The 19,391-nt window shown below is 32.7% G+C and overlaps 1 protein-coding gene across 1 annotated transcript; it reads left to right on the forward strand.

The window, feature by feature from the left end:
• The first annotated feature begins 5,112 nt into the window (after window positions 1–5,112).
• On the forward strand, window positions 5,113–19,149 carry LOC134238695 (integrin alpha-4-like). Its single transcript, XM_062720813.1, has 13 exons — window positions 5,113–5,556; window positions 9,672–9,805; window positions 10,236–10,333; window positions 10,661–10,867; window positions 11,722–11,776; window positions 11,942–12,052; window positions 12,446–12,540; window positions 12,715–12,774; window positions 12,903–13,070; window positions 13,334–13,439; window positions 13,707–13,892; window positions 14,239–14,465; window positions 18,850–19,149. The coding sequence occupies exons 1-13, from the start codon at window positions 5,360–5,362 to the stop codon at window positions 19,147–19,149; spliced, it is 1,944 nt and encodes a 647-aa protein (XP_062576797.1). The 5' UTR covers window positions 5,113–5,359.
• Window positions 19,150–19,391: the final 242 nt, after the last annotated feature.

The raw sequence follows: 19,391 nt of genomic DNA on the forward strand, positions 1-19,391 counted from the left end.
ATTGTAAATGTAATTGATTTCCTCATGAATGTTTTGGCGCGGTTCCAAAAAAAAAAAACCACGTGCAGGGCGGGACAACACCTAGAGAGAAGCAGGCTTGGAGCCCGTGGATTGGCGGAATCAAAGCATGTAAATATAAGGAATAACTGTCAGATTTTTCGAATTCATGAAGATGATCATGATCAATGGATTGGCTTGTGTGATAATTTTATGCATAAACGCCTTCGGCGTTTATGCAAATTATCACACAAGCCAAATTGATAACTTCATGAATTCGAAAAATAAGACAGTTATTCCTCAAATAAGCAAAAACATTTATTACGACAAAAAGGCCATTTTAATACCTCTCTCTCTCATTACTTAACTGCCCATCGTATTTCGATTATCTAATTTTAAAAGATTTAATAAGATACATTTTTACCTAGAATGACGATACATTATAAAAAAAACTTTTATACTTTGACACTAATGAAACAACAAAACTAATTTATGCAAATTATCATGCAAGCCAATCGATTGATCACATCATGAAACCAAAAAATGAAACATTTATTCCTTAAGTAAATTAGATATAAACAACCGTATAGATGTAAATTGCAAAACACGATTAATAGTATTTCAAAAACATGGAAGTTTTAAAGGAAAAAAACAGCTCTCTGGATTTTGTAATCTTTAATTAAGAGTGCCGACTTATTTTCATTTGTCTTCAATCGAAATCAAGCACTTGTGAAATGTACAATGACGTAAATTGAAGTAGTAAAATAGACGTTTATGTATATTCTTTTGAACTTTAAACATTGAATGGTACACACTATGGGTTGTGGAGACCGGTCCTATAAACCAAGGTCATATAAACAAATCACTTTCTTTAGAGAGAAAAATTGAGCTGTTTTTCAAGTTAAATCTAATTTCTTTTTTTAATTTTAACCTACAAGTAAATTAACAGGGCAGGAAATAAATCCACGTCTGTAGGTAGGCAGCGGTCTTGCAATACTAGTAATTGGAGCATATTTAGATATATCTTCTTTGAAATCATTTGTATTATTTTCCAAGTAATGAAAAAAAGACAAATAAACCAATATACTCAATATATTTCAGGTGATGACAGACGTGCAATGTAGGGGGAGGGTAGGCGAAGATACGCCATTTTGCACTGAGAGAGTGAGAGTACTAGAGAACATATGAACTAAACATGCATCAGGGGTAGAAAGGTGAGGTGATGGTGCAGGCAAGGGTCCTATTTTTTTTTATCCAAACAAACCGTTTACTATTGAAATTTATCATTGAAAAGACGATTAGTTTCCGCTTTGTTTTGCAGTATATAGTCAAATTAAATTTATGTATAGTGTATTAAATTTGGCACTGCAAGATGAAACCTAAGCATTGAGACAATGTTTGTATGAAAATGCTCTTGTCAGTACTTTGTTCAAAATTACAGTAAGAGGGTAAAATCCTTATAAACACAAAAATAAGCAAATAATTTTAAAAAAAAAACAACATTAAATTGAATCAAACATACAGGCAAAAAAAATGAAAAATACCTTAAATCATTTAATCCTTTTTGCAAAGAAAGTTTAAATTACATATTTTTAAAAAGTCGACAAAATAAGAAAAGCATGTTGACGGATGTCCGGGCCATTGTCTAAGGTCTGAGGGGAAGAATGTGCAACTCCGCGACCGTAGGCAATCTTAACTGTTCCACAGGATGTTAAATGTAATTAGCAACAATTATCAGTTTAATTCGCGGAAATATTTTCAAGTTTTTATTTTCCATGTCGGTGTCTGATGAAAAAATTATTTGCGTACTTGGTATTTGACCCCATATCTTCCATATCATGCACAGCTGCATGGTGTTTGACTGTTAGCGTTCCTCTTTTCATTATACCCCCCGCTTGAAAAGTGGGAGGGTATATAGTAATCTGTATTTCCGTCCGTCCGTCTTTTACGCTTTGGGGTACCCATCTCTTATCCGCAACTCCTCTCATACCACTGAAGGAAATTTAATGAAACTTTCAGAGAATCTTCATTACATATTGCCATTGTGCACCTCTTATTTTAGTTTTTGATCTGACATATATTTTGGATTTTCCAGAGCAAAACATGGACACTGCCATTATATTCATATGGGAGGCGGGGGTTATCATTTAGTGAGCTCATTGCTCACAGTACCTCTAGTTTAATAGTGTATTTGAATATCCAGTTATTGGTTTCAGTATAATCATGGATTTACACTTTTAAATGTATTTCATTTTTTTTATTCATGGATAGGATTGAAAAGGGTTTAAATTGCCTGTAAAAATATAATAAAGAGATGTCTGGTATAAAAAGATATTTTTGACTCAGTTTTATATGATAAGTGATATTATTAAACTTTTCAGATTTTTTAAACCTAATTTAGATGTTCGAATTAGATAAAACAAAAAATACAGTTGTTTAGGACAGCTGATTAGATTTATAAGAGTTTTATTCAGAAGCTTGAAAATAAAAATTTTTAATAGTCATGTAAACTAATCTAATTCGAAGTTTAACTGCATTGATTTTAGTTGCTTCCTTGATTTTTTCTAAAAAATAAGCATTGAGGATGGATGCATTATGTTTACCTTTTGTAGCCAAGTGACAAGACTTTTAGAAGGTTCAACACTTTATTGTAATGTTATTAAACCAAAACGGCAGCAGTGATATCTGCAAAGAACAAAGTACAATAATAAACAACAGTTATAAAGTACACATGTACAAAGTGTATATATACTGAATGATGGCTCATGATGTCATTAATCCTAAATAAACATAATAGTTCATCTACATAACATAACTCTTGATCAAACTACTTAACACTAAAGTCATTTTACAAGCATATATAGTGAGACCTACACAGAAATATGCAAGCATCCTTACTTAGTGTAGATTCAAGTTTGTTCATATCATACCCTCTTCCCTTTAAGGATTAGTTGGAACCACTTTTGGTTTTAAACTTTTCAATAATAAACTGATATCTGCTTTTTTCCAAGCTACAGTGCTTAGGTGAGTGATGTGGCCCATGGGCCTCTTGTTATCATTTTGACGGCTTTTTACTGTATACTTCTTTAAAAATCTTGAATGATATTAAGTTGCATGAAATGAAAATCGCTGCACGAAAGGTTTTCAATTTGAAACTTCCTTTTTGAGATAACGTTTTCAATTGAAAATAATGATTTAAGGAGTTATTGATCCTGCTTGTGAAGCCTGTGGAGCGGATGTCCTTAAATTAAGGCGATATGTTTCTTATCGATGTAGGAAGCAACGGACGTAACTGGAGTTCTGCTGTGAAAGCTGATTTTTATCTGGCATGCGGCGGAAGGGACATATGTTGAAATAAGGGGGAAAAAAATACATGTAACTGCCGAATAGTAGTGTTTTACTCATCGTGGATGAGAAGGTTTTAAACGTTGCAGCTATTGCAGAAAAAAATTACCCGCTTAAAAAATACGATTCATGTTATTGAAGAATAGCAGTGTATTACTCATCGTGGATGAGCAGGTTTTTATGCCCCCGTAAACGAAGTTTTGGGGGTACATAGTTTTTGTCCGTCTGTCTAGCTGTCTACAGCGTCGTGCCATAAGTATTCGCGGAAAAATGGCGGACGTGATTTGAGAGTTATCGCGCTTGCAACATAAAAGTCACCCAAATACAACAAAAACAAAACAAACGCTTACCTTTAGTACTTTGTTAAATGTCCCTTGGATCGTATACATGCCATGATGCGTTTTGGGATGGATTTATAAAGGTTTTGTATATACTCTATGGTGAAATTCTGCCAAGTGTGTAAAATAACATCGAACAGCTGATCAGGGGTGGTATTTTATTGTTTAAATATTGTATCTAACAGGTACATAAAAATCATTTAAGAAGGATTAAGAAATTAAATAATGTATTATTATGTCAATAATTGTACCGGTACCTTATTGATTCCACACCCACTGCTCACGAAATTTGCTTAGCCTTCACTTATTGATAAACAACATTAGATTTAAGGGAGTTGATACATGTACATGTACTCAGTGGTTGTAAATAAAATATTTTTAAGGACACCACAAAGCGGGGCATCTATTACAAAGATCACATCTATAAATCAAGAGATCCAAAGCAATCGATTTCGACTCCGATGCAAATGACATCATTTCCGTTCCGCACGGAACAAAACACACCCACAAACAACATGAACAAGCACACGTACGACTGCGTTTCTACATTGGCGGATCCAGAGGGGGGGTTCCGGGGGTTGGAACCCTCCCTTTATTTTTTGCCAAGTGGAGAGAGAGAGAGAGAGGATAAAACTTTTTCCGAGATTATATGTTTGTACGTCTTATTTATTGATTGAATAGATAGATTCTCACACATTTAGTAATAGTTTCCTCCAATCACCTCCTCTATTATATTTTGTATGAGAGAATGGTAGAAAATATTCTACATTTTTTATATATATCTTGTATATGATATGTAACATGCGAGGATTAATTTGATATTAGATTCCCGCGATCTTTGGCTGTGTTGGCTGTATATATACCGTTTTTATAATATCTTGATCAATTGAACGAACTAACATGTAACTCTTTGTTTTAAAACCCACCCGCACCCCACCCCGAAAAGATTTTTCAAATTCTTAAAGAAAATTCTTTATAATCTTCGGAAGTGATACGAATCCATTCAATTTTAAGGCTTCCGTAGTTTTTGATTTTTTTTTTTTTTTTGATTTTGTTTTGTTCCGAATGGGGGTAGGCTTTTTTTAAAAGGACATAAAACAAAGATAGTATTTACCACAATCTTAGATCTTTCCATACACGTCTGTGAATCTTTGCTTGAGAATATGTATGGGGGGGGGTAAGAGCGGCATAACCCTGGACCCCCCCCCTTTCAAAAATTGCTGGATCCGCCCCTGTTCTATATCCTCGCTTACTCATTTGTGAAGAGATTATTTCACAAAATTTTTATAACAATATGAACAATGCGTGATTGTTTCTAGATTTTCTAGCTGTGTTTCGCAACGAGTACATGTAGAACTACTTAGGACTTCCACGGTATCATTCCTAAGGAATATATGTGTCTACTTATGAGAAACCTAATACGTCAACAACACACAATAATCAACATTCAACTCAAAAGCAATTTTCTCAATGTAAAGAGTGCCCCCCTTACCACAGATGAAATTAGCTCTCATGCTTTACACTACGTGTAGGAAACACTACGTGTAGGAAGATCAAAGATGTGTTCATTCCAAAAAGTCAAATTCAAAAGCGGCTAGATTTTTCTGATTCTTAGTCGAATTTTATCTAAACGTTATCTTGGAGAGGTCATCACTCGCCAAAATCTACGGAATTTCAAGATGAATTGGATTATGTACACTAATTTCCGAAAACTGTGTTTTTGGAGTAGTGTATTTGTGTGGTTTATAGTACTTACGACTTTGCTCAGTGTTGTTACATGTTATAATGTAGATATAGAGCGCCCTTTGATTTTCTATGGAAAACCTGGATCTTATTTCGGTGCTACGGCTGAAATTGTTGTGGATTCTAAAAAATGGTAAGAAAAACAACCTGCTATGTTCCAATACATGGCTTCGCAGATCGTTTTCTTTTCCTTTTGGTGAGAGTATCACTGAATCAGCACAAACATGTCTTATTTCAAATCAATGCTCATGTGAAAAATGGGCAGAATACGAACAGTGAATATTCTCAAAAATTCGTTAAACAATACGAAATATTCATTAATATGCCAAAAAGAAGGACATTTAGTTTGAATACCTAGAGTAGTAAGTTCCTTGTTATAACGATCGTAGCTAATTTTTCCACGTTCAAAAGCTATACAGCATTTAGACATGCAGTATGTGAAAAAAAGTAGAGTTTTAGAACAGAGCATTCTATAGAACTTCTTCCGATGTTTATACTCAGAGACATTTACATACAGAAATAGATGTTATCAGCAAGCGGAACGTATCTGTCTCTATTTTATTTATAACAATCTAATAGGATAAACGAATTAATTAGAATGGTGGGAAAATGGTCAAAATCATTTATTCTGTAGACAAACAAGCAATTGAAGCTAAATGAAATTTAGATTCAAATTTATAAAACCCTGGTAGATTTAGAAGCTAAGCCTTTTAAACAAATACAAAGTAATGGGGTAATTTCGTGCCAATTTTCACATATCTCCTAGAATTCCCTAAAGTAATGGTCCATTAGGAGTAATCAGTTAGTATTGCAAGGTTTCTATAAATTTATCGTTTAAGCGTAGATAATATTTAATGCCTTTAATTTTTTTTAAAAAGAAGTCGATATGCTGCCTGCTATTTATTCAAAAGAGTGACTAAGAAAGAGAGTGCGAAGCGAGGGACAGAGAGAGAGAGGAGGATAGAGAGAAGGTACAGGTACATGTACACATACAGTGAGAGAGAGAGAGGGAGAGACAGAGAGAACTGTCAGAAAAGTGAAAATAAAAACGGAAATAAAATTCCCCCAGCAGCATCCTGCCTGTCAACTAATCTCATAATTACCCCCTCGTTCTTGACTATCAGATAAGTGGCATATACTACACTGAACTATTCGGGAGTCAGATTATTTCTTATCGCGGAATGCTATCACATTTTTATCGCTCAGATTACACGGCAAAACCCGTGCAGCAGAAGAGTTTAACCTTGCAGAATTTCAATTTGAAGCTGCACAGATGTTTTCACACATTCTTATGTCAAGGTTAGACAAAAATGAGTCTGCCTGTTCAAAGCATTTCTGAAGTGGTTCCGCGTTTTCTATTAATATACGGAGTAGCTACAAGAGAATTTCGTTTTTTACGTACACATCCTCTATTAAACACATGTTAAGGACACTGTTTAATTAGGATGATTCTGTTTCTATGCTGCTCTAGACATAAAATTCACATTTAAAAAAATGTCATGAGCGGATGCATTCTGTGCGTAACGCTTTCGTTTCTACGCTATAGGTACATGTATCTCGAGAAGCCTTTGAGTTTTTGCAATGAAATGTTACACAATAACTCTCCGTGGCCTAAGGTAAATCCCTATTGATTTTGAGGTCAAAAGGTCAAAGGTCAAGGCAATAAATTAAAATGTTCTGCCTGTTTTAACTTATATTTCCGAGCGATATCTCAAGAAGCTTTTAAGACAAACAGACCTCTTCAATTTATGACCTTGATCTTTTGACCTCAAAATCGAAAGATATCCTCTTTAGGTCATAGAGATTTACTGTGTACAATTTCTTTAATTCTGTATGTATAGCCTAGAGGTGTATGATGAACTGTTTTTGTGCTTGGGGTCTCCGGTTCAACCCCCATCGCTCCCCACTCCTATTCCAGATTTTGATCATTCCCATCCCAACCCCAAACACAATCTCTCCCCATACACCCTTTCTCTACTCTCTCACTCTCCCCACACTCTTTCACTCTCAAAACACACTCTCTCCTTCCACTTTCTCACTCTACCCACATACTCTTTCCCCCCCCCCCCACACACTCTCCCCCCCCCCTCTCTCATACTTTAACTCTCACTCAATCTTCAGATTGAAGTATGCGAGAGTTATCTTCTCCCCACTCCAACAAGGAGTAAGAAGTCAAGGAATTATAGGAATAGGGCAGAAAGTTTCCCTAACCTATATCTCCCTCTTCCGGTATATCTTCTCTTAAGCCTCTCTCACTCTCTCTCTCTCTCTCTCTCTCTCTCTTACCCTCTCTTTCTTTCTTTTTTTCATTTTCTGCATTGCAACATTTTGCCACGTATACGTCGTTGTAAACTTTATATAAGGAAACCTTATTTAAAAGTAAGTGTTTTAAGTAAGTAAGTAAGTAAGTAAGTAAGTAAATTTTATTTAAAGTCGGCATTGTATACATTGCATAACAAGAAACATGAGCTCTGTAGAGCTCTCAAACCGACTATCACAGTTAAAATATCACAAGAAAACATTTTCAACATGAATTAACATGCAAAAACACATGTACATATATACACATACATATGGCAGATAAAACGAATTTTAAGAATTAAACAAATTTTAAGAACTGATAATTTTTTTTTAGAATTAGTTAAAGGAAAAAAAGACAAACTTGGAAAGCAATATGATTGCATTAAGAAGAACAAAAATAAAAAGAATGTGAATATTATAAAATAAATAAATAAAAGTCATATGACAGTAATATAAATCAAGCGCTACGTTTAACCCATAGAGTCAGATTAAAAATAACTAACTGTATTATTAATTTATGAAAAATAAATAAATAAATTTGAAAGTTTAGAAAATTAAAAATTCACACAGATATAGCTAAACCAAATTGAGAAAGAAGAAAAAAAAATAATTTATGTTCCTCATCAATACACATCCTGCCTTGTGATTGGGTCAGTCCCTACCTACATAGGTAAGATATGCATTGTTATGAGGTTAAAGAGAAAAGTAAGACTGTTCAAAACGAAGATTTAAAGAAATTAGGATCCTGGAGAGATTACACCTTTGCCATCATATGATATAACTCCAAAGGTTTCAGTCCCCAGGGCCCTTATTATAGGAATTTTTACAGTAATTATCAAGGTTTAATTTATAGATATAAAAGAAACACTAGAAAACAATAAAATAAAATGAAGTCTAATCTAAATAATTGAAGTAAAATTTAAGTCTGGCATTACTATTATCGCCAAAATTTACGTTACTGGTTAGTTAGATTCAAACTAAATCACAATCAATGATTTCTGATTATGATTTTGTAGATTCTTGAAAAATTTATTTTCCAAAGAAACATATCTGTTCATTCATAATCACGAAATAAACCACAGAAGTTAGCAACGCATAATAAACGTTTACGCTAAGAATAGAGCTATTGGAACACTAAAAATTGCCATGGGCGCTTCCCATTCCTACGTATATATTGTAGTTGTATGTCAGATTTTCAATTTAAAATTATTTTGCAACTTTTATTGGTAATTAAAAAAAAAACTTTGTACATGATACAAACCTACATGATTATTCACGTTTAGGTTGCAAATTTTATTTTATTGTATTTATATTATTTGACAATGAATATAAAGCTAAATTAAAAGATATCGATAATTAACCTGTCACTAAATGATTCTATTATTCCTTTTATCGTTGGCGTGCATGTTTCTGGCCATAAAGGATTTGATATGTATCAATATTATACTTTCATGTAAATTACTTGAATCTGATTTGTCGAGAAAAACTTGATAAAAAACACTACTACCCGCTGAATAATGAAGCCACGCCCTCCTGCGTAGCAACAGTCCACATTGCTTGACGACGGGTGGTATTACAAAAAATAGCGACTGCGCGGAATTTATGCGCGCACGGTTCACTGTAATATGTATTTGTATAAAACATTCAGTATAATATAATAAATATTGCATGTAGTTGAGTGTAACATTGAAAATTTTCACCCCTCGAAAACCATTGTCAACCTCGGCTGCGCCTCGGTTGACAATGGTTTTCTTGGGGTGAAAATTTTCAATGTTACACTCAACTCGAAAACCATTGTCAACCTCGGCTGCGCCTCGGTTGACAATGGTTTTCTTGGGGTGAAAATTTTCAATGTTACACTCAACTACATGCATTATTTATATATTAATTTTGACTATACTGTAAGTAAAAAAAAAAGAACAAGATTTTTAATTTTTTTCTCTCTAGGCTACTTGTTGGTGCTACAAAAGATAATTTCACCGACAGACCGGAAATTCCATATCCTGGCAATGTTTACGCATGCCCTATTGATTTCCATTCCCAGTCCAGTTGCATAGTTTTACCAAGTTTGAGGACAGGAGGTGAGTTATTTAAAAACTCAACAGAAATTTTGGTAAGGTGAATTTCTTCTTTCATATTTCTTTTTCTTTGAATGAAACGTATGGGGATAACGAAAAGTATTCAAGATCAAAAGTCCAAAAAAAAAAAACAATACAAAATACGAGCAGAGGAAACACGGACCTCCAAATCATCAGAGGTGGGATCAGCTGCCATGGATTAGTGAGCATCCCCTCCTGACTGGTTACACTTGCCGTGTGCTTCTTGTCATGATCGGGAAATAACGGAAAAATCCGTCGTGAATTCAGTGTATAAATAATGGACTATCATTTAGTATACCAAAAATGATTGAATACTTAAAAATTATACTTAAACGTTACATGTGTGCAAGTTATACTGTATACAAAGGGGTTTCCTTTTCCCTCTTTTTCTCTGTCAAATATTTCGTTACAGAAAATCATGCAAATGAATCGCAGAACGTATTTGAACAAAAGGAACAACTTTTAGGGGCAACTATTCTTGTACCCGAGGACAAGATGAAAGCCATCAAGGTATTTTTAAAAGGTTTAACATCCATTTCTTATACTCACATCTTATACTCTCATATTTTTTTTTTAAATCCTTCGGGTTTTTAAAAACGAAATCCAACTCTTCTTTTGAGAGTTTGCCCTGCACAATTTTTAGACAAATAGCCTTTTTATGTTAAAATTTTATAAAAAGTTTTATTCGTCATTTATTCCTTTTAGAGTTAACTCTCTAATAAGATCAATTAACCTTAAACATACGATAAAAACCGTAATACATCATATTCTCCAATGAAAACAAAATAATTTGATAAAGTTTTACTCTATACCAAAAGTTTTTATTAATTGTTTCAGATCTGTGCACCAAACTGGAAGAATTTGCGGTTCTTCAATCCAAATGATAATGTGGATGACTACTATCAAGTGACCGGAAATTGTTTCCTTCTGAAAAACAGGTCAGACCTGGTGAATAAACCGGAAGTAAGCAAGTTTCGAATTCCCCCTGATGTTCTTGACTTTTACAAGGCACCGCTAATTGGATTTTCACTTTCCGATATCAAGGTTAGTTACAAAAAATAATATAAATAACATCAATAAATATAAGTACATGTAATAAATTAATCAAATAAATAAATTTCAGCTTACAACTAAGACATTGATGTTTAAGTGTATGAACTGAGGTTGTGAAATGATACTGGTGGAATTTTATTTTTAAAAAGTCATGTAAAACTAAACCCCCAAAATATCGATAAAATGTATAAAAATAATAATAATGATAATGATAATAATAATAATAATTAAAATATGAGTTAATATAAATTAAAGGAAAATTAAATAATAAACAAGTCAAGTGAATAAGCTATTTTATTTTGGCCTTGATACATGTATATAATTATAATAATATAATATTATAGATATTGAGTTTTCTTTTTAATAAAATGTCCCTTTTCTTTGGTAAAATTTAGTTTATTCCAAATTTGATGAAAGTAATGTCAACATTTACTACATAACGAGGCCTGAAAAATTGGAACTCTTCAGCGAATACTGTATACAGGGAAATTTTCAGTCCCGTTTTATTTTCGCCCCTTTCGCCCTATCCTCATTTGGGCAAATTTAAAACGGGGCGAAATCAAAGAATGCAGTACAATTTCTTAAACAAAACTATGACTGGGCGAATTTAAACGGGGCAAAATTGTTTGCAAGTGTGAAAGGGCGAAAATTAGACGGGGCGAAAATAACCCTGTATACAGTATCTGTCAAAATAGAAGTGACACAAACATAATGATTATATAGGTTTAAGCCGCCGCTTTAATAAAGATGGAAAATAACATATCGTTAGTACCTAATGGCTTTTATGAATCTTAAAATTAAATATTGATCTTAAGAAAAATTCAATCATTTTGATGAATTTTCAGACTCCTGTTTTTGAAACGTTTTATGGCGCTCCCAATGTCGGAAGGAGTTCAACAGGTGAAGCTGAACATAATGATTGTGTAATTCCTCTTTCATAATAAAAATCAAATATTTTTCCTTCTTTCCTGGTAACTTTCGTACGTCAATAGTTTTTCTTTGGTTCCAATTCAAGAGCTATTCTTTCATGCAGAACAAACTAAGTTTAGCGTTATTGCAATATAGGAGGCATTGTGGGAAAAAATGATGGCACACTGAAAAGCGTGACGTCATTGAAACTGGAAGTAGAGAGGTCAGAGGTTATAAAGAATACCTACTTAACTGGGTCATTATTCGGTATGTAAAATATATATATAACAAACAAAATTAAAATAATAGTTTTAAGCGCTCTTACAACTGAATTGCTTTGACTGAAAAATGAAAATAAAAAAAATATATCTATTTATTTGGATGTAAAATTTCTTACGAAACGTTCTTTGACCTTTAAATTGAATTATTTGGATGAGAAAAAAAATATATCAATTTCTACTAAGAGCATAATTATCTCTGTGATAAAAATATTTCTAATCACTACATCAAAGATTTTAAAATATGATTTAAATTTTTGGTTTTACTAGTATATGTTTTCCCCAATGTATTCTTGCATATTCATGTATAACAACAAACAAAAAAGATTGATATATTTGAAATTTTTATATATCTTTTCAATTACATGTAATACCCTCACAGGCTATAGCATTGCGACAGGACAATTGGGACAAAACCCGTTTCATTTCGTGGTGGGCGCCCCTGGATTCAGCAATAAGAACGGAAATATCGGCGCTGTAGGTGGTAGAAATGAATAGCAAAGACTTAATCTATTATATGCATTATGTTAATTCTTTTGACAAAACAAAATGTCATTAATTCATTTATAACAATAGCATGTTTTCCCTTAGTATTAGATTGTGTCTACGTAAACGACTGCTTAATAAATACTCTATCTCATCACATTGCAGTTCTCTGTATTTATACTTGGTGCACCTCCAGTTCAAGTCAAACAGATCGAAGGAAACCAGGTTAGAATTTATATTTTTGTTGAATCGAATCGAAATACAATTGCTATAAATATCATAATATGATATTCTGTGAACCGAAACGAACATTTAATAGTAACAACCCTCATATGATAATTGTATAAAATAAGGTTGGAGGAGGATTTGGTCAGACACTGTGTATTGCTGATGTTAATGGCGATAAAAACGATGAGATCCTGGTCGCGGCACCAAATTGGTTTTCTATGGATGATCAAGGAAACAAAGTTCTCAATGACATCGGATCCGTTTATATATATTACGGCACAGGAACCTCAGCTGTAAGACAAATCTCGTTTAATGAGCAAAAATTATATAAATTTTTTTTTCGGATTTCGTTTCTTTCTCTCATACATGTACATTGTAACAATATTTTATGCTAATACTTAAACTCTTTGTATCTTAGGGCGTGTCCTACGAGCAAGAAATTAAAATGATGGCATTTTTCCAATAAAGGAAAAATAAAATAATAATAAATCCTTTTCATTTTTAATACATCTTTTTGTAGAATATTAGTGGAAATTTCTTTGTTGTTATTTTTCAGATAATTGATGATATGCCACAAATACTACACGGTTCATTTTCTCCTTTCTCAAGATTCGGGACTGCTATTGCCAATATTGGTGACATAAATAAAGACGGATATAATGGTTTGTGATCAGGTTAAGTTTTGTCTTAAAAAAGGTTTTCTCCTTCCTTCTACATAATGTATACATTGAACTGCACCATATTGGGAAAGGAAATGGCCACTAGGCATACTGAAACTCTTTCTTTCCTTGAATATGTTTTTGTCTTCTGGATATATTTTACAATGTTGCTTGTTGCGCATGAAAAACAAAATATTTGTTTTGAATTGAAATACTTTGGCTACATTAGGCATAGAAGGCTATGGTTTTTTTTTGGAATTGTTCTTTTAGATATAGCAATAGGAGCACCTTTTGAGAATATTGAGGGGGCTGTCTATATCTTCAATGGAGGGAAGACTAGATTAGAAGACAAGTATTCACAGAAAATAACGGGATCCCGTGTAAAGCCAGGACTTCAGGGATTCGGATGGTATATATCAAGATCAGCAATGGATGTAGATGACAATATGTATAATGGTAAAGAATTAAAGAAGATATACATAAAACGGATTGATTTAAGTAAACGTAGTACTGATCAAGTGCTAAGCATATGTTGGTGATTTCGTGGTCAACACACTTTGTTGAGTTCAAGGGCAACATGTGTTTTGTTGGATCCAAGAACATTGTTAGCCTTTTTCCCGCTTGATTTGTATAGGAACAAATTTTTAAAAAACAAAAATTATTAGTAAATACATCTACACATAAAATTTTATATCTTTCATGTTAGCCATAGGTTTACTTTACATTTTTTAAAATATGTCACCATAAAATTCTCTTTTAAGCATTTTAACACATTTATCAACAGTTTTTTTCTCCTTTTTAGATTTTGCTGTCGGGGCATACAAATCGGATACAGCTTTGATTCTACGATCCAGAAATATCATTGATATCAACTGTGATATAACAACCAACCCAGACCGCATCCCTCTAAACGCTAGTGGTATTTCTTGCAGTGACGGTCGTGATTTCAATCCGTGTTTCTCCGTGTCTTTCTGTTTTAATTTTTCCGGAGATGGAATAAAGGATACTGGTATGAAACTCATCGATCATGTTAGGATTTCAAAAAAAAAAATGACCAAATGGTTCCTCTTCATCATAATATGTCCTTTTCTTAATATTAAAAAAAATCATTTTTTCTTTAGTTTCCAATTTAAATATTTAATACTTTCTTGAAGTTGCGCTCAGAATTCAAAACTTTGCGATTTTATTGTTTCTTAAAGATATCAAACTCTTCATTTAGACAACTTTCAAGTGTTTAAATGGGAAAATAAATTTATTAATAATATTATAAAATTTTCAGTTTGCATACTGATATAGATCATGTTTTAAAGATTTGGCAATAAAAGCAATCATTTCGTATAATCAATAATGTTTGGTTTAAAAAAGTATAGCTGTATCCCCATCATTTTTAAGCGGTTAGCTAGCTAACCGCTTTATGGCATGGGCTCCAAAAAACCGGAAACTTCCATAAGGCGCTACCTATCGACATCGCTTATGGCACGTAACCTTATCCTTCTGCAACCAAAACCGGAAATTTCCACAAGGCGCTACCTATCGACAACAGTAACTTCAGCAAAGCGCTTCCTATGGTTTGTATACTGTTGGCGTAATACGCCCCCTGGTGAGAGATTGACAATATGCTGTGTATGAAGAGTGGCTATTATAACGATTATATCGAATTCTTATTTAAGTATTTACCAAAGCATTGACAATACTTAGAACAATAACTTCAAAGAACTGAGAATTTGGTCCTTATTACGTGTACATCGTGCGATCGCGATTTATAGCAACTGTTAGTTTATTTTTGAAAGTTGAACGATACGGTTAATTATACAGCAGGTTGAAGGTTATTACAGACTGCAAAAACATCAGCAAATCTCTTGATCGAGTTTGATTTTCCTTGCCAAAGTCTTAAGAAACGACATTTATTAAGTTAAGTAATACCTGAAAAACGCTGTTATAAAAACACTGAATACATCTGTAAGGTTTACACTTTTTGTAACGTTTTTATGGAAACAATAGGATTACCTCCACAATGAAACGTTTGTTTTCTTCTCTTTTCTTCTCTGTCTAATAAACAGATTATAAAAGCTCTGCTTCCAGGGGTAAATTCTCTTCCCCGTCTTTGATAATTTATTACAAACGATCATAAGGGATTACTTACTTTTAGTTTTGAAAAAAAAAATAATGGGGCACTTAAAGTAGTAAAACTAATTTTGAAAAAAAAAATGGATAAATATATATTAATTTTAATCGGCATTGTGATCCTCTTCTAAAAATCAACCGACATTATTATTCACAGAAGAATGAGGTATGAAAAATCTTGGCAATTAGCAAAAATTTAAAATATATACTAATGCTTATTTATAAGTTTTGAAAATTTGATCAGTTCCTAGGGAACGTATTATTAACTGTGAAAATACTTTTTAAATTTGAATTTATCCAATTTGTCGATTATTATTTTGAGCGTTTGAGAAGAATTAAATTAAAATACAGGTGTTTAGAGGCACATTGATAGAAAAAAAAATCGGTGTATATTGTTTAACCGACATATTGAAGAAAATGACACTGATTACTTCTTAAGTTACACTGACTTTTAGTGTACATTTGAATTTTTAAATACTAGTATTGATTGATTAGACAACTTTCCTTTTCACATGTTTTATTTGAGATTAATATTGCATATAGAGTATATGGCAAATACACATTATATGTCCTTATATAGACATATTGTGCAAGACTTCTTTTAAACGATTCTCATATACCATTTACTTTATTCGAACATTTACTTGTTTGAAAAGTCAATAAAGTACATTTCATAAAGCTTGATAATCTTGTTTACTCGCCAGTCTTCCCGTAGAAGTAGTTCATAATATTTCTAAACGGAAGTATCTGTATCAAAATACAGAATGATCAATGATCGATTTAAGAAGAAAAACTGACTCCTGAAAGTTCAAGAGGTGGGATCCGTTGCCTAGAAGAAGTAAGCATCCCTCGTTGACAGGTTACACCCGCAGTGAGCCTACACATCTGGAGCTCTCTGATATCAATTCATATACAAAGTCTCTGCTCAGCCATCCTTTTTTCTCTGACTAGCCAGCTGTAGATCTACACTACTCCAAATCCATTAATCTAAAGAATTTAACTTGTCATTTTTTTAGTTGTTTGCTATAGTAGGCTTTACAATTACCTAATTTCAGATTCAATAGAGCATGAAAGACAATTAAATTTTCAACATCAACATAATTGTTTTCATCCAGAGAACGATTGGATGCCACCAAGAGAGAAGTTTTAAAAATGCACGTCCTGTCTTTCAAACTGAAGAAATCTCATGTTTGAATTTTGAAAATGCATTTCAATCTAATTAAAATTTATTTAAATGTTCCAAATCCGCTACCGCTTCTCAAACATCTAACATCCCATTAGGGGTCACATCAGAGCGACCTTTCGATTATGAATACATGTACTAGTAAACACAAACACTTTGGCTATGTAGATTCAAGTCTCGGTAAACAATTCTCAGATTAATTCCACGGCTACATATCATCATTATTGATACTGTCTTACGTTGAATTAAAGTAATTTTGGAATAAATTTCATGTATAGTCTGCAGTCTGGCATCCACTGCACGAAATATAGCGTTTAATTAAATTAAATTTGATTAAATTTTTTTTATACTTGAAGTTTAACATAAAATAGGAATTTAATGAAAAATTATACCTAAAAGTATAATGGCGTTTAATTATCGAAATTATATGTGAAGTTTAATAAAATTTAATATAATTAAACTTGATGTTGCACATTTAATACGAGTTTAATAAATAATTATACACACGGGCAAATGAGGTAACCCCCCACCCACCCCCCTCTCTCTCTCTATATATATATATACATTGTATATGAATATACGGGTGAAAATAATAGTTCAATGTGGTTTCCTGCTGCAGTCACTTAGCAACAGGGGGCATTATCCCTATTTTTTCCCGAACATTACCTTTATTATTGAAAATGTTCATTGACCCCCTCCCCCCCCCCCCCCCCAAGTTAATATAAGGGAAATGCAGTAGTGAATGCAAAAATATAGGATTTTTGAGTTTGGGAACTGTTTCTTTTTTTTTTTTTTGCCTTTCAACTTTTCCATGTAGGTAAAAAAATGCCCCCCCTTCAAAAAACGATGGTGCGTACACATGGTACATGTGAACTATTTCGGATAATGTCAAATAGAAGGCGGACCGAAATCTCAACTTTTTCCTTGTTTATCTAATAACCTTTGATATTTCATAAATATGGTTGTAGTACTTTGCACCTTTTTTTCTTCTTTGTATAAAAATGGTTTATGTGCTCCAGGTACCTTTTTAATAATAAAAAATAAAACAATGATAATCACAGGAATATTTTATTGTATTTTTAATATTTAATACATTATAACAAATACTTCACATGTTCAACATTACATTTGAGAAAAAAAATATGTTTAAAAATACTTCTACTTAAATGTAAAATTCTATATGTAGATCTTTCAAATAAATATTATACAGGTTCAAGTTATTTAAGGAATACATTCAATAGCTACCCAATATTTGTACTGTATAATACTGGGATGGACAGTTTCTCCTGTATAAACAATGTTTAAACTCCAACCAGGATTATATATATACAACTTAGATGGCTATTAAATGTATTCCTTTCCTAAACTCAAATTCACATATTATTTTTTTTTATACCTAGTGATAGAAAAAACATTATTTTTCTATCACTGGGTGTAAAAAAAATCATCCGTTAAAAGCATGACTGCACTAACTATAATCTGGCTTTTAAATTTTAACAGTAATATGGAGTGAATTGTTCTTTTTTTTTTTTTACAATATCATTGTGACATAGGCTAATTTAGTAATATAAACAATTATTTTTAAACAATTTCATGTTACAAGAAGAATTCATTATTCTCTGATAATATTTATTAAAAATTAATTGTAACTTTTTCAGTAACCTTTATGCAGCAGTCATAATAGCAATCACACAATTTTCAAATTATAACAATTACCTGAAAAATGTTCTCTGTGCCATAACAAAAATAAAAACTGCTAAAACAAAGACTTCTGACAAAAAAAAATACAAGCATCATTGCAACATAAGATTTACCAACATAATCTTTTTACTTATTTTTATAAGTACTTATATATCATGTTAGACTGAATGAAAAATACTATTTACAACAAAGACCAAAAAAAAGAAGACACAAGCCCATTGACAAAAGGCAACGCATCCCTATAAAGCTCAAAACATCTACCACAGGTTGAAACATCCTTCTTACTAGACCTAGTATGAAAAGGGGCACAATACAAAATCACACTTCCTAGACATGCTAGAAGATCCAAATCAATAGGTGCAGGACTAAACATCCTTCCAAAATCACTCAAGTCAACTGGCGCAGGACGATACATCCTTCCAAGAAGAACTAAGTCAACTGGCACAAGACGAAACATCCTTCAAAGAAGAATTAAGTCAACTGGCACAAGACGAAACATCCTTCCAAGAAGAACTAAGTCAACTGGCACAGGACGAAACATCCTTCCAAGAAGAACTAAGTCAACTGGCACAGGACGACACATCCTTCCAAGAAGAACTAAGTCAACTGGCACAGGACGAAACATCCTTCCAAGAAGAACTAAGTCAACTGGAGCAGGACGAAACATACTTCAAAGAAGACCTTATCAACTCTAAAAAGATCTAAACATTTCAAAGGCATATTGTTTAAGATACCAATTACATCTGAATTTATCAACTGCACACAAATCTTGACAATTAAATGGACATTCCAGTCAATGTAGACTCTTAATATCATATGTTTATACCTTTGACAATAGGGCACACATATGTAACATTCTTGTTGTAAAGCTTTCCATCTGCACAAATATATTTACAATTGATCCTCTGAACGGGAATGAATGCAGATGGCCCAAATGTGTCATAAAT

This window comes from Saccostrea cucullata, unplaced genomic scaffold, assembly GCF_032062105.1.
Source record: "Saccostrea cucullata isolate Sc308-1 unplaced genomic scaffold, CSIRO_AGI_Scuc_v1 ctg3157, whole genome shotgun sequence".
Lineage (NCBI taxonomy): Eukaryota > Metazoa > Mollusca > Bivalvia > Ostreida > Ostreidae > Saccostrea > Saccostrea cuccullata.

Bases quoted from the DNA above. Each gene is read 5' to 3' on its own strand.
- LOC134238695 (XM_062720813.1), top strand. From the start codon at position 5,360: ATGAATTGGATTATGTACACTAATTTCCGAAAACTGTGTTTTTGGAGT. The intron at 11,777-11,941 runs GTGAAGCTGAAC...ATTGCAATATAG, and splicing joins TGTCGGAAGGAGTTCAACAG to GAGGCATTGTGGGAAAAAAT. The intron at 12,053-12,445 runs GTATGTAAAATA...ATACCCTCACAG, and splicing joins CTTAACTGGGTCATTATTCG to GCTATAGCATTGCGACAGGA.